The sequence below is a fragment of the Astatotilapia calliptera genome, chromosome 13, assembly GCF_900246225.1.
Source record: "Astatotilapia calliptera chromosome 13, fAstCal1.2, whole genome shotgun sequence".
In the NCBI taxonomy this organism is placed as follows: Eukaryota; Metazoa; Chordata; class Actinopteri; order Cichliformes; family Cichlidae; genus Astatotilapia; species Astatotilapia calliptera.
Window position 1 is genome coordinate 31465381 of NC_039314.1, and position 16209 is coordinate 31481589.

At 43.4% G+C, this 16209-nt stretch overlaps 1 protein-coding gene across 4 annotated transcripts in view; it reads left to right on the forward strand.

Annotated features, from left to right (window-relative positions):
- The first annotated feature begins 2908 nt into the window (after window positions 1–2908).
- gbf1 (golgi brefeldin A resistant guanine nucleotide exchange factor 1) overlaps window positions 2909–16209 on the forward strand; it is an 82486-nt gene continuing 69185 nt past the window's right edge. For all 4 annotated transcript variants that reach the window (XM_026190775.1, XM_026190776.1, XM_026190777.1 and 1 more), the window contains exons 1-3: window positions 2909–3208; window positions 10459–10562; window positions 10777–10843. In XM_026190775.1, coding sequence (XP_026046560.1) covers window positions 10467–10562; window positions 10777–10843 — 163 coding nt within the window. In that variant the 5' untranslated portion in view covers window positions 2909–3208; window positions 10459–10466. The remainder of the gene's footprint in view (window positions 3209–10458; window positions 10563–10776; window positions 10844–16209) is intronic.

Below are 16209 nucleotides of genomic sequence, written 5' to 3' on the forward strand. Positions count from 1 at the left end.
GTTCCAGAAGATTTAATCAGAACTATTAACTCTGTGAATGATCGCACCCTGCTGTCCCGGGCGTCCTGAATAGAGTGGACGGATCAAACTCGGTCCGCTGAGTCAGGTTTGCTAGCGGGATCGTTCTGTAGGTAGGCGCCACTCTACTGAAAATTCACCCGGTTTACGTCCAATAAGAAAGTGCATCCATAATCCAAACTTTACCCTGCAGAGTTAAAGAAAGATCAGTGCTCTTATTCTTGTGTCTGTCATTCATGATAAACCCAATCACGTCCACGACTTTAAATCAATATTTTTAGCTCGGATGAAAGAAATGTCATGGAGAGAACTCCGGATGTTTCATAAGCCACTGATCATGGTAGCAAAGGGATATCGTTGAGTGCAACACAAACTCCTGGTCATTAAAAATCATTTCTTGAGTCTTGGAAGGTTTGACGGCTAACAGTGGTTCTCTGATAATGAAATATGTTTAAATAAATATTTATGCAAGGACATCAAAAACACACGGTGTGTTATTTCTGCGGGGGTGCCCGTGTATCTGTCACTGTGGAAACCCATGCACATATTTGCTTAGAAATGTTGCAATTACAAATCTCCCAAGTCATCAAACAGACTGGAAAGAGCGAGCAGAGGATCACACACAATGGTGGCTTCTGGGTACACACTGAGTGGAACTGTAGCTGGTGCTGAGTGGACCCCCACACCCACCCAGTTCAAAGAAAATATGCATACATACAGGATTTGCTCCCTTCCTCAAGTCTTAATTTTTGAGTAGGTTTTCAGATGCTGACAGATACGTAACAGGTACATGTTTCAGATCATACATGTGTTAATAGTTAACATGTGTTTGTTAACAATCAGAAAACTCAACAAACTGTTTAATTTGGTATCTATCACACTCCTGGCCCTGACTCAGTTTCACTCTAGCTCTTGTTTTGACACATGGCACAGACACTGAGCATTTAACAGCGTGTCCTGAAGTCCCTCGTTTGTCTGTTTCTTAATAACAATGAAATGTACAGTAATTAATTACACATCAGTGGGGATTATATTAACACATCAATGCACTCCAGTTTCTTTGTGTAACTGGGGAGTCTTCTTCACTCTCAGGTTAATTATGTAACACAGTATAATTTACATTATACATTAACAGTAGAATGGGAGGCAGAGCCTTCAGTTTTCAGGCCCCTCTTCTGTGGAACCAGCTTCCAGTTTGGATTCAGGAGACAGACACTATCTCTACTTTCAAGATTAGTCTTCAAACTTCCCTTTTTGCTAAAGCATATAGTTAGGGCTGGACCAGGTGACCCTGAATCCTCCCTTAGTTATGCTGCAATAGACGTAGGCTGCTGGGGGACTCCCATGACTGTTTCTTCTTTGTCACCTTTGTCTTCATGCACCACTCTTCATTTAGTCATTTAGTGATTATTAATCTCTGGCTCTCTTCCATGGTGTGTCTTTGTCTCGTCTTCCTCCATTCACCCTACTTGTTCATGGCAGATTGCCGCCCTTCCCTGAGCCTGGATGGGCCAGAGGCTTCTTCCTGTTATAAGGGACCTTTTCCTTTCCACTGTCGCCAAAGCGCTTGGTCATAGGCAGTCATCTTGGGTTTCTCTGTATTATTTCCCTCGAGGCACCTCTTGTTGTGACTTGGTGTTATATAAATAAAATTGAATTTTTCATGTTCAATCTTGCCTCTTAGTGTGTGAGACACCAATGATGTGCCCGGGGCAGTCAGTGTCTCTTTTCGGATGCTGAATCAGAAGATTACCAGAACAGCCCCTGAGCCACACACACACACACACACACACACACACACACACACACACACACACACACACACACACATCAGGAAAGACGGAATACTCAACCGGAAAAAAAGGGCCAAAGGGCACCCTGATACCTGCACAGCTGTGTAATAAGTATTGAGCTGTCAACAATTTCTAAAGGTGCTGCTGACATGAAATGTTTTATTAGGTTTCACTGATAACCCAGATCATGCTAAGAAGTCAAACCATCAATGTCCATAGATGAGTCATGTGTAATAATGAGAAGTACTAAACTCTTGAAAAAGAGAGGTGCAAAAAGGCACGGAAAGCCACGACAACAGCCTAAATGCATCAGATATTAGAAAACAATCCTTCCACTTAGTACAAAGAGCCACGTCCGAGAGCCGAGGACGACGTGTGGAGAGCTCCAGAAGGAACTGGAGTCAGTAGGTACAGTTGTTTCAAAGAAAACAATAAGTTATGCACCCAGTCACCATGGAGTGTATGTCAGTATCACCTTTAGAACAATAGTTAGAAAACTGGTGGCAAAAATGTTTCATAGCAGTTCAAATAAGAGATCTGCAGCAGCAACAGTAACATGCAGCTCGATGCTTCAGTATTATGCAAATGTGACTCACAATAATATGTAAGATCAAACCATGCAATTAGGGTCATGATTTGTTTGACAAAGATAGAATTTGTGTCGTTTTGCTTTGGTACAGCACCACAGAGGATTTTAAATCAGTCAGTATGTGATTGAATTCCAGACTTTCAGCTTTAATTTAAGCGGTTTTACAAATATTTTACATAAACTGCTTTAGAAATGAAACGAAACGTACGTGCAATGGCCAGAACACAGCCAAATGACAGCTAAGCGTCACAGTGGGATTGCTCCTTTCGTGCTTTCGTCATCTGTCCTTCGCAACCTAACCCGCCACTAGTCCCGCCTTTATCACTATGTAACGCAAGTGGTATTTTTGAGAACCCCTGTTATTTGTAAATAGTTATAAAGTAACACAAGCATTAATATAACAATCAGCCTTATTTCATGATCTGATACGTACTTGTATAATGAAGCCGTATATAGCCTTAAAAACTACTTGGTTTAGTTGCACGTCAATCAAAACTGTGCAATCATGTTCGGTTGAGAGTGTAGAGCTTTTCCACGTCAGTGTGTTTACTAAGAGCAGAGTGACAGCTGGAAGGTGTAGACTTTACTGACCTGTCGAGCATTTTTAAGCGAATGAAGAGCCGGTGTTTGGGAATATTTCGCTATCGCACTGTGGGATGTCCGACCTTTTTGCTTTGTTTCATTGCGGAGACTGAACTGAACTCTGGTCTTTTTCATTCACTCTTGGCCGGCTAGCCTACTAGCTTACCGAGCAAGGCTAGCATTAGCTATAGAAGGACTTCATCTGCGATACAACCGCCCTAGACAGGTAATATATTCATTTCAAATGGACAACAGAAGCGTTTTATGTTTTACTCAGCGGAAGTTTATCCTAAGCAAATCAGGGACGTACATAGTGGCTTGGATGATGAAAACACAGCTACCAGTAGCCTAAATAAGATGCTAGCTAGTTAAGCTAAGTAGGTAGCATGCAGGTAATTGGTCCCGTAAATTGCTCATTTACATTTGAGTTCGTCAGAACGTCGATTAAACTTAAGTCTGACGCCATGTTTTTCTTTTGATCAAATGATAAATGCCTTTCAATGAGAGAGAGCCTGTTGAGTTTGTCTTTAAGGAGATACTGCCTAATCTAATTAGCCACATAGCATATTAGATTATCAGAAGCTTGCATGGCTGAGTTTATTTTTTTGTTTCTTTTTACACTGATTGATAAAATTGTCTGCATTCTGACACAGAGGTTGAATCACCGGAAGTTACTTGTAATCCAGACACAGGCTAAAAATACCACTTTCCCCCAAAACAAGCACAAACTGTTCCATAAACACTGTTACTTTTTACTCAGCTTGTTTATGGGGTTGGTATTATGTGATTTTTCTTTCTGTCTAAGGAAATATTACCATTTTAAAGGGTTGGTACAAGTTAACCATAAAAATGTTTTCCTGCACATAAAAAATCCTGGCACCCCATCAAAGATGTTTTGGTTTCCACCAAATAAAAACCAGAACTGTGACAAAGATATTTATTTGTCAGGTTTCATTAGCTGAACCTAAAATACATTTCATTTTTGTTGCTTGTGTCAGCTGTTGTTGGAGATGAGACATGAATATATGAGGCCAATTGATTATGATGACTGTAATTACATTAATTTAATTAATTGAATTTAACAATAGTAAAATGTGCTAAGCTTAATTGGTGAGTTGCTGCTGCTGCATATTTTGACTATCGTTGATGCCCGACATCATCGTCCATAAGCACGACCCTAGTGACATCACCAGCCCCTGAGATGAACATTATAAGGAGCAGGTAGGACAAGGTGTCACTAAATAAAGGCCCCTGCACACTGAGGACACTACTAAAACAAAGTTACTTAGGTGTGGAACAAGGTGCCTTTACTTTGTAAATTAGGGATGTTTTGGCAACTAATTTCCTAGTCAATGAAATGCTCAAAGATTAGTCCACATCTGGGCGTTGTATGGCCCTGGACCACATCCAGCCTTGTAGTTATCTCTGACTCGCCCACGTGAGGACATTTGGGAATTTGGATTCAAATTTACATATGTACATGTGTGCACGTGAATGCAGCTTCAGTGTAAATGCATTGGGACTGATGTGTATGACAGATGTGAGTGTGCTGTCAGCTCACATTTAAAAAACAAAAACAAAGGAAAAAACCCAAAGATTTCTCAGCCGGAAAAGGGTGGAGTGGCCACTCCGGGTCGGGGATGAGTTCCTCCCACAAGTGGAGGAGTTTAAGTATCTTGGGGTCGTGTTCGCGAGTGATGGGAGAAGGGAGCGGGAGATCGACAGACGGATTGGTGCTGTGGCTGCAGTGATGTGCACGCTGTACCGGTCCGTCGTGGTGAAGAGAGAGCTGAGCGTAAAAGTGAAGCTCTCAGTTCACCGGTCGATCTACGTCCCTACCTTCACCTTTTGGTCACGAGCTGTGGGTAGTGACCGAAAGAATCCCCGGGCCACTGACCGGTACCGTCGTTTGGTACCAGGTCCCGAGAGTTGAGGCTCAGGTGTGAAATTTATGGTCTTCAGGGTTTTTATTGTTAACTCCGTTTCCTGGGTCTTTTCCCGTGTTGTAGTTGTGTCTTATTTTGAAAGTAATATTTACACGTTACCATAGCGACCAGAGAGCATTAAGGGACAGAGAGGAGGATGTTACTCTCAATGTTGTTGGCGCATTTCAGAAGGACTAATAAAGTTACACACTTACAAAGTGAATTCGCGTTTATTATTATATTTACAAAATACCACCGTTTTTGTCTTGGTCGGATCATTTTATTTTTTTGTATTTATCAGCCACACCTTGAAGGCCGGCCAGTTTGGTTTATTGGTCAGCTGACGCTAGTACTTATGACTCTATTACCTCAATGTCCATTCTGTGGCTGTTCACTGTAGTTTAGGTAGGTGGAGGATGTTTGTGCTTGTGGAAGTCAACCAGCAGCTCCTTTGTTTTCTCACCTTTGAGATGGGGGTGGTTCCGGTACCACCAGTTGACGGCGTCCTCAGTCAGTTCTCTATAGTCCCTGTTGTCCTCATTGGCGATGAGGCCAACAATTGCTGAGTCATCAGAGAACTTCTGAAGGAAGCAGATACCAGAGTTGAAGAAATCTGGGGTGTATATGTTGATTATGAGCTTACTTACGATAGCCAAGTTAGGGTAACTTATAAATCGTGAGTATTGTGACTGCTGAAGATGTTTCATATTTCTAATATTATCATATGTAAATGTTAGAATTATTTGTTAAACAATTTAAAACTTTAATAACCTTACAATAAAGCAACATCTCAGATTTAATCATTTTGAAACAAAGTGTAAACTTTCCATAACTTTGTATTGTAAGGTTTTAGGGTGGTTTGTTTCCCGGCTCAGGCATTACTGCTCGACTATGATAGAGTTGGGTGATCCAAGTGCAATTTCCTGACATGTCCTCTTTTATTACATAAGGGTCCAACCACAGATAACCTTGTATCTGTCCATTACCAGCATTTCACTTCTATAAATCTTCCAAGTTTGTGTGGTTTTTCCATGTCACCTGATGCAGCTTTCTCTACCGCATTTTTAACATCCTTATGTTTATCACCACACTGTGTTTATGTGCTGAAAGAGAAATAATTTCCTTCCTTGTAATAAAAAACAATTCTGAAGTGTGATGTCACTAACTTGGACAGTTTGGGAACTGTGGTGGTTTGTCTCGAAACAACCATTTCGACTTTTTTCTGGAAATACAAACTAGATTTTCAACTTTAGTTTCTAAATTTCAACTCTAATACTAGCTCTAATACGCCATCTTTTTTTAAAAAAAAAAGGGACCTAATGATTCTGTCCTCTTCTTTATGTAAGACTGTAGATGTAGTTGTCTCACCCAGATGTAAGAACTAGAGACCTCTGACTTTCTGCATATGCTGTGGGGGAAATACAGACCCGTTAACAACTGTGGCTCATGAAATGAATGTCTGGTAATTCTTCCAGACTGCTGTCAGCTCCTGAGCATTGGGCTCATTCTCTTGCCAATATCTACTTAATATTATTATCCTTTTTTTTTTTTTCCATCAGCTATACGCCTGTCACTGTATCCAGCTATTTACACTTATATCTGGGTGTTATTTTAAATAGGCTGCTTTCTGTGTATTCAAAAAATGAATGGTATGAAAAATTGCCATGAGAGTCATGGCAAAAGGAACAAGGTTAATCCAACCATTCAGACCTGTACTGCTTGTCAAATATAAATCACATGTCATTTTGATTCTGTTTGGTTATCCATATTGGCTTTAGGCATTGGAAAGCCAGACACGGAAATTTGCTGTTTGCTTCTTATATTCGATGCACATTTACTGGTCATAGTTCTTAGACTTAAACTTGAAGCTTGAAGACTTAACTTTCATATAGTTTTTGTAGAAATTTGGTATTTGACATTGAATTTTTTAAAGTCTCACACATAAAATGACACAGTATACCTACTCAAATTTTTATTGGAACCTATCTGTTCTGAATAGTATGATCAATAATGTATGTTTCTTTTTTTTAATTTATTTTTTTAAATATCTATGGTTTGACTTGAAAAGCATACCGGTGGTGCATCTGCTAAAAATCGTGGACTAGTTTAAATCCTGGTGACCAAGGGCCGTTTTCTGAAAAATATATTGACAACAATAAGTTGGGGAAAGATGTCACCTAGGATTTATAAAAAATAACATGGGTGCATCTACTAGGAGGCTGAGGGGTAGCACTGGCGACCACCAGTATTTTTACTGGATGCCGCCGTCAATACTACCAGATTGACGGCAGCAAAACTGGTACGGTAGATAACATCACCCCCACCCAAGACCCCGAGTGTGATGGAAGAAGGATCATTGAGTGTGAGAGAAACTGACCTGAGAGATGGGATCATAGCGAAGCTTGAAACCTGGATCCTCCCTAGCCGGTTACCACGACTATGTAAAGTATCCTCTGAAGATCTACTAGATGATGTGAATGAGCACATGGCTCAAAACATGAGCGGGGCACAGAAAGGGATGGGTAATAATACCAGAGTAGGTAAACACCAGCTGCTGGTAGATCAAGCAGTCGTCCGAGACTGCAAGACTAGACTGACCAAACTGTGCCCTTTCTGGATTGATTACAAGAAGGCCTGTGACTCGATGCCCCACACATGGATCCTGGAATACCTAGAACTAAACAAGATGAACAGGACCCTAAGAGCCTTGATCAGGAACTCAACGGGGATGTGGCGGACAACACTAGAGGCCAACTTCAAGGCCATAGCACAAGTCACCATCAAGTGTGGGATCTACCAAGGAGACGCTCTGTCCCCACTGCTGTTCTGCATAGGCCTGAACTGACTACAGATACCGACTACGGGATGGAGCAGTTGTCAATCACCTCCTGTACGTGGATGACATCAAGCTGTTTGCCAAGAGTAAACAAGACATTGATTCACTGATCCACACCACCAGGATATACAGCAAAGACAAAGGAAGTCGTTCGGACTGGAGAAGTGTAGTCAGATGGTAACAAAGAGAGGGAAGGTAGTCAGAACTGAGGGGACTGAACTACCAGAAGGCAACATTGCAGACATGGAGGACAGTTTCAAGTACCTAGGGATCCCGCAGGCAAATGGGAACCATGAAGAGGCCGCTAGGAAAGCTGCAACCACCAAGTACCTGCAGAGGGTCAGGCAAGTCCTGAGGAGTCAGCTGAATGGCAAGAACAAGATCCGGGCTATCAACACCTACGCCCTGCCCGTGATCAGGTACCCTGCTGGGACAATAACCTGGCTAAAGGAGGAGATGGAAGCTCCTGACGATGCATGGAGGGTTTCACCCCAAATCCAGCACCCTGAGGCTGTATGCTAAGCGGAAGGAAGGAGGCCGGAGGAGACAACGACCATCCATGAATACATCAGGAACATGGCTCCAACTGACCACATGGTCAGTGAATACCTCAGGCAGCAGAAACCCGAGGAAGAGGAGGAACCATCATGGATGGACAGGCCCCTGCACGGTATGTACCACTGGCAGATAGCGGAGGTGGCTGACATCCAGAAATCTTACGAGTGGCTGGACAAAGCTGGACTGAAAGGCAGCACAGAGGCACTAATCATGGCAGCACAGGAACAAGCTCAGAGCACAAGATCCATAGAGGCTGGGGTCTATCACACCAGGTAAGACCCCAGGTGCAGGCTGTGTAAAGATGCCCCTGAGATAATCCAGCACATAACAGCAGGGTGCAAGATGCTAGCAGGCAGGGCATACATGGAACGCCATAACCAAGTGGCCGGCACAGTGTACAGGAACATCTGTGCCGAGTGTGGCCTGGAAGTCCTGAGGTCAAACTGGGTGGTGGTGAATGACCGAGCTAAGATCCTGTGGGACTTCCATGTTAAAAACTTAAATTCTTCTGTGATTATTTTATTAAGGGTGAAAAAACCTCGATGACTTTCACTAAGAAAGACTTACAGACAGGCAGAGATGGTGGCTGCCTGCTTGGATGGATCTTTAAGAGGTGACGATAGTTTCAGTGCAAATGAAACGCTGCAGCTGAACAACAAGCACTAAAATGAGAAAATCCCTCTTTTGAACGTTGTATTTTCCTAAACTTTATCACAGAAAAAATTATTGTTTTTGTAACAGTGATTTGTAAATACGTTCTGTCAGTGATTCCTTGAATACCATTTACATGTGATAAAATCAGGGCTGGCATCGAGAGGATATTTGGGCTGGGGTTTGGAAGTCGCTGGCTTCTGTGGGGGTGGGAGCGCTCTGAATGGTCACCCACTGTGTGACAAAGGAACCCACTGTGATGCTAATGACAGCCTGTGCTTTCTTACCTGTCTGTAAAAGTCACAGCAGGCAATTTACTGCATTTTAACATGATGCAATCCATACTTCATTAGTAAAGCTACTGTCAAGTCATCCATTCAATATATTTTTACCAATTGTGTTATAAAAGTGTTCATTTATTTATTCACCGTTAAAATACCATATTACATTTTGATTTTGCATTGTATATAAGAACATTAGCAGTGCAATAAAAGCCTCGTTTTATGCTTTCATGTTCAGAAACACAAGTCGACAATAATCAGAGAACACAAACGGTGTTGGCGACTGTCAAGCCTTTGAGTCGCCGAGCAGCTGAATAGGGGAATAATGTTGACGCGCCCGCTGTTTAAAACGTTAGTCAAAGTTCCAAGTTAAAACTCCTTTATTTGTTATCAAATCCTTAAAATCCGTAGAAAAACAGTGAACAAAAACATTCCAAGCTTGAGCGGTCAGCAAAAGTCGACTTCCCCCATCACCCACTCATTCACAAAATTTCCCTCGGGCCGTGAACAGGTGATATAGCAATCACTATTACTGACACCACGTGACCAAAAGCTACGCCTATCCACAACAAACAGTACTTTCTGTCTGGCTGCTTCGCTGTGCACAGCCTCTATTTTATTTGCTGCAAACACATATCCAGGTATGAGTCTGTCATAATTAAAAAAAACCCTGAACAAGTATAAACATATAGTGTAGCAGCCTGTAAATGACTGCAGCGCCACACTGCTCCCCCTGGTGGATACATTAGACATTACCACTGGTTTTCCTAGCTGTTTAGCAGCATTACTACTCCATGGTTGCCTCATCCACGTCACAGGCAGGGGCTATCATTACGGTCACCCATCTGCCGGCAGTCAGTCAGAATTCCTTCATGGTCCTGTCAGGGAGAAGGCAGCAGTACACATCTTTCAGTGGCTGTATCTGTCCATGGTCCATCCTTTAGCTCCAGTCCCTCCTGCGCCCTCAGCCCAAAGCCTAATGTTCTAAATTCAGCAGGTATCCAATCATTATTTTCCCCAGCGTACTTTTTACACTGGATGCCCTTCCTCTACCTACAATTGAACAAGTAACCTTTCACTTGCTAAGTGAACGTAAATCAGTGTAGCATGGAGCCACAGATGAAGAGCCGCATTATAAACGCCTGTAGAAATGGCCTTTCAGTGACTTCAGGTTATTTAGCCTGGCTCTAGAAGTGACCATATGCTATTATGTGTTTTCTGTCAGGAAGCAGCATGGTGGATAAGAACATCTACATCGTCCAGGGTGAAATTAGCACCGTTGTTGGAGCCATAAAGAGGAACTCCAGATGGAATACCCACACTCCACTAGTAAGTTCAACACAAGCGTGTTATGTGTTGTTTTACACAGTTAGTTAGATTTACTAACAATATGAAAAAGTGACCAGCGTGAACGTGATGAGCTCCAGCTTGGCTGTATGTCTGTCTACAGTCAGTCTGCTTCAGGGCCAAACAGTAAACCCATAATACTGATAATACTGTGTGTAAGTGTTTTCTTACCAATCAGATTCTGTTCTTTACCCAGGACGAAGAACAGGACCCATTACTCAACAGCTTTGGCAATCTCAAGGACATCCTGAACACCATAAAAGGTACGTGGCCTTATTTAGGCTGTGTGCTAATTTGAATTCCACTTTAAATACTGAAAGATTTGATTTTTGAGTCACAGCTTCACTGGAGAACCTTCAATCTGTAAAAAGTGTTATGAATTCGTATTATTGAACAGATACGAGTCTGCAACTGTTCATCAAGATTTGCTTTGTTGGTTATCTTATTTTCAGGACTTCCACGTACTTACAAGTTTATTTATCAAATGACCTGAAGTTGAAGTTAAAGGACAGGTCCACTGTTCTTCTGTAAATCACCATGGCATAGATCTGTTAGAACGTGCTATATATGGGTTTAGCTCAGGAGGCAGAGCAAATGATCTGCCAATTAGAAAGTTGGTGGTTTGATCCCAGGCCGGGTGCTAAAGTGTCCTTGGGCAGGATACCGTACACTCAGTGGAGAGTGTATAAATGTTAGAAAGCACCAGAGTGTAGTGTTGTTGAGTGAGGCATGTTGTATAAAGTGGAAAGAACGATTTACGTTACGTAATGACTCACTGTGTTTTGATTCCTGCAAATGTGATGATGACATTTTTGACCTTGACCACAGAATTTTTTAAATTTTTCAATAAATGCCAAATGTACCATGTATACATGTATATAAATAAATGGCCTGGCCTGTATTTATATAGCGCTTTACTAGTCCCTAAGGACCCCAAATAGAGCTCCTGTGGACTTGCAGAGCAGCTGACAGTCTATGTGACTCATGTTTTCATGCTTCATGTGTGAAAATGTCAGAGATCACAATAGGTCGCCTATTATATTGACTGGCTCTAAATGGGATCTTTTTATCTAACATTACTCTTAGCCAACAGAAGAAATGAGCAGGAGCGAACCAGCAGTTTGTATTTTACTGTTTCGTTCTAGTTGCTCGAGGAGTCTGAAAGCAAAGTGTTAACAGTGATCAGTGATGTCTACACAGATCAGGTCAAGCAGGCATTTGTTGCTCTTGTTGATAGCACATCTGTAACAGCCGTCAGGCTACGATGAGAGTTACAGTAGTGCTGTTACAAATGTGCAGGGAAGGGTTGGGTGGCTTTATGAAATGATGGTTTCCAGTTTAACTACCTGAAGCTGCTGGCCACCCAAGGTGCAGAGGGTGTAGTGCACATACCCCAGGGCACACCCACACTTGTGTTTCCAGTAGATTCAGGTTGTGCCATTGGATGTTGTAGTAACATTGTTACTGAGTGGGACCAGTTATTCACGAGTCCTCGTGTCTGTAAGTACAATGGTGGTGCTGAAGCCCCGCCTCTCCGTCAGCTGGCCTGCTCTTTCTGAGCGGTCCAAGCTGGCTCCGTCCCGCATGTTGTCATGCCTTTGGAGTGAGAATCCTGGCAGCTCCCATGGCCCTGCAGCTCTGGGCAGTGGGAAAGATGAAACACACACAGCACTAAGCCCCCACCGCTGCTGCTGCCTTCCTCCAGGGAATGCCTCTGCCACTGTGAGATGGACAGGCACTGCTGGCTGAGGAGGAATCCACAACACGGGCTCACCCTCCTCTTTTCTTTTCCTCCTTCCATAAGCTTTTCCCTTCAGCCATCAAATCACCAACCTCACTGCCTGCATTATAGTTCTGTGTTTGACCAGACTGCAAGTTGAATGTAATGCTGGATTATTCTTTTTTTCTTTTTTAGACATTTGCATTAAGTAATGACTTGATGTCAAGAATGTTTGAAGGCCTTATTCCGTCCTTAAGTCCAAATCTCCTGTGCAGTCAGCCTGTCAAATGTTTCATTCATACTTGGGTTAGAGGAATAACCGCAGCAGAGCCAAAGTGCTTGAGAGACTGATCAATTTGTTTTGTTTTTCGCAGCAGCACAACAGCCTAATAAACCTTTCACACAGAACCTCAGCGCTGTGCTGGTGGATAAATCTTGTGGGTGGGCTGTGTTTTGCTGCTTGGTAGTAGCCCAGCTGTCTGCTTAATGAAAGCCCGGTAATTCCGTTCGCTCTCGTGTGCGTCTCCGTTCCTCTAACGACAAGAATCAACCAGCAGAGGAAACGGGCATTAGTCCCCACAAGATTTCTTTTCGTTTTTCTCTGCAGCTTAGTGTCGTGGTAGCATCGGTCGCTCTGGCAGTCCTGCTCTGCTGTAACCGGCGTGATTGACAGGACCATGTGCCGTGGTGCAGCTGGAAGTATATCATCTGCAATTTTAGTTGGGTAAATATAGCAGGGAGTCTTGTCAAGCAAAGAGATGAATTGTTCTGGGAAAGGAAGTGTTGTGTCTGTTTTGTGAAAGCGGGAAAAGCTCTCCCCCAACTTCTGGAAAGTGTAAGGTCCGTTCTTGACTTCAGAACAATGAGAGCACAGTCAAATAGTTGGGCCAGCGATGGGCCATGTGTTGTAATGCCCTTATTCAGACAGGCAGTCCCAGGAAACCGGAGCTATTCCACCGATTTACATGGGACGGTTTGTATCGAGCGCCATACTTAATGCTCCGGCGCTAATCTCATTAGACTGGTGTAACTGAGTGCTTTTCACAGCTTTGACCAGAAACTGAATCGGTATTTTCTTGCTAAAAATTGTGGCACAAGAGGCAGACCACTGAAAGCACTGACCATTCATTTCAGTATGAAATCAGGTCCTAGCACACCCTGTGAGCGCTCTATTGTTTAGCAGTTGTCTGTTGTCTCAGTGGCTGCTGCTGGCTTTGGTCGTAGTTGTTAGCACGTTTCATTCGTCACACATAAAAGTCGCCCAAACAGAAGATGGTGATGCATTTATTTTTTCTTCTGCTGCCCCCCCCCCCCCCCCCCCCCCCCCCCCCCCCCCACTGCTCTGACCACACTGTGAAACATGCAGACCAAAAGTGAGGGGTGTGCATAAATTCTTTTGATCGTTGTGGAAGGAAACGTTATCAGGTGCTCGTTGGCGAACAGTTGTAACGACGTGAATTACGATGTTCTTCCTAATCCGGGCGCTGCGCTGGAATTACAAACAAGCCGCCGACGCTGACAGATTGTCTTCCCAGATTCCCTGTGACCATGAACTCAGAGCTTTGGTGTTCTAACATGGAGGCGTCGTTCTGACCTGCAGATTGAGTCTTCATCTCTTACTTGACATTGGCGGAGGGTCTCTCCCACACAGGGCCGTTATCACACGGAGAAATCCGTCTCGCTCTCTTGTTGAATAATTCTGTGGATTTCTTTTATTGGCTGACTATCCCTCTGAGACTACAGGAGAGCAGAGAACAGCCCTTCCTGAAACAGATTGTATTTCCTCTCCTGCTCACCTTCTTTTTTGTTATGCAGAAGTCACTGAGCCTCAGCTACTCAAATCTTCAATTCTTTCTTTTTACTCCCTGCACTCCCACCTCCCCCATCCCTGTGCTGCAGCCAAACAGTCTGCTCCTAAATCCCTTCATTTTTATTCATACAAATACAGGTTTAGAGCCCCTTGCACCCTCCAGATACATAGCCAGAGTGGCCCTTTGACTGACAGCTTTCCCCTTTACATCCAGACAATAACGAAATCCACAAGCGCACCTCTAATTGACTCGAATCACTAGCACGGCGCGAGGAGCGGATGTCTTGGGGGCATGGCAGTGGACTTGCAGAAGGAACACGGCGGAGGATCACTTGATTGCTCTCTAGATGGGCTTCGTAATAATTATCCGGCTTATGAGGCGTTGCAATCGCAGAATTATGGCAAAAATATGAGATTTTTAATCATTTCGCTTTGAATGCTCATATTTCTTTCTTTGATTTCAGTGATACTTGAGGGCCACAACAACAACAACCCTCACTAATTCATCCCATTTTACCTTCATGTCAGTCATCAGGAGAGCATGCACACATGCTGTCCCTCGTCGTCTCATTTCAAGGTCGCGTGCATGCAGTTGTAGGCATCGGCATGCCTCTGGGGATTGCAGCCCAAGCACTTATGAACTGGTTGTGGCCTTTTACCCCCACCTTCAACAGTCTCACCCCTCCCTCCCTCTTTTCTGCCACCTGATCTTCACACATATATCACTCCCAATTGAAGTGGCAGAAGACAACTGGCAAATGCCGATGAAGAGGCGCCATAATTCATGCTGCTTAGCTGCTTATGCAAATATGTTTACTTATGAAGGCATTCTGAGCACAGAGAATGTGCCTCATGGCGATGCTTCACATGTCTGCTGCCAGGCCCCGGCGTCTGAAACCCTTAAGCATGAGATTATGTTCTCATTCCTTCTGTCAGTGTCGTTTTATGACACAGTAAGAAGACGGTGATCGATTCAAGCCGTCCCTTCTATTAATCTGTAGTCTGATTTTTCAGGATAAATAGTCCAGATTAACTCCTGAGTGTATTAGTATTTAGTATTTATTTATTTATTGTCATTGTCAAGAACAATGAAATTGCGTTTGGGGCTTCCATACAACCCAAAAAAAAGAAGAAAATAATAAATACCCCTTAAAAGCCCAGTGTGACTCCAATGCAATAAGACAATCCTTAGCAATAATGTTCGTAGAAATTCAGACAAAGACAAAGAGTGGACACATTATTGTACTGCTCTCCTACAAACTCTAACACTGGCACTGATGCATCAGGAGGAACTTGAGCTTCAGATATACTCTTTAATTAGACGATGCTGTAAAATAACGCATGTACAGATATGAAATGTTTAATCACAAACGTGCTGTTTTCATTCAACTCTTGTTGCATTAAATAAATACAACAAGTTGTAGAATGAATAAGATGTAAACGGAACAGCACTGGAGCTTTTAGATTGAACTCTTTAAGCAGTGCTGCCTGACAGTTTCTTCTCATTGCTGCCAAAGAAGCAAACAAACCAAATGCTTTGGAAACAGAATATAAATGTTCGCTGCCTCGGTGTAGCACGGTCCTGGATGCCTGATGGGAGACAGCATGGACTATACAGGTGTGCCAAGCATTTGGCCTACTGGTTTTAAGAGTCCCATCAAAACAGCTAAAAGAAGTAGCCGCGGGTCCTCAGACAGGCTGCCACCTAGTGCTGGTTCGTAGCTGTAAATCTGGCCAGTTAACCGGGGAATGACAGGCAGGGCTTAGGCCCAGTTTGAAGTGGGGATGCAACTGTTGTTCTGTTTCAGACGCTCTCAACAATGTGCTGAGTGGATCGAGAGTCCCACCAGAGGGCTATTAATCATCCTGTCTGTTTGGGTGGGGGGGGGGGGTCTGGACTTAGTCACAGAGGCAGCAGAGAGCTACATGGGACAAAGGGTCGAAGGTGCCGCAGAGGATCTGGATGTTCTGACAGAGCTGAGAAGAAAGCAAACTCTTCCCCATGAACCCCGAGCTGAAGGAAGAGGAGGTCGAGGAGGAGGAAGAGTGGGTGGAGGAGGAGGTGGAAGGCAGCTTTGGCTTGAACGTCAGTTTTTGAA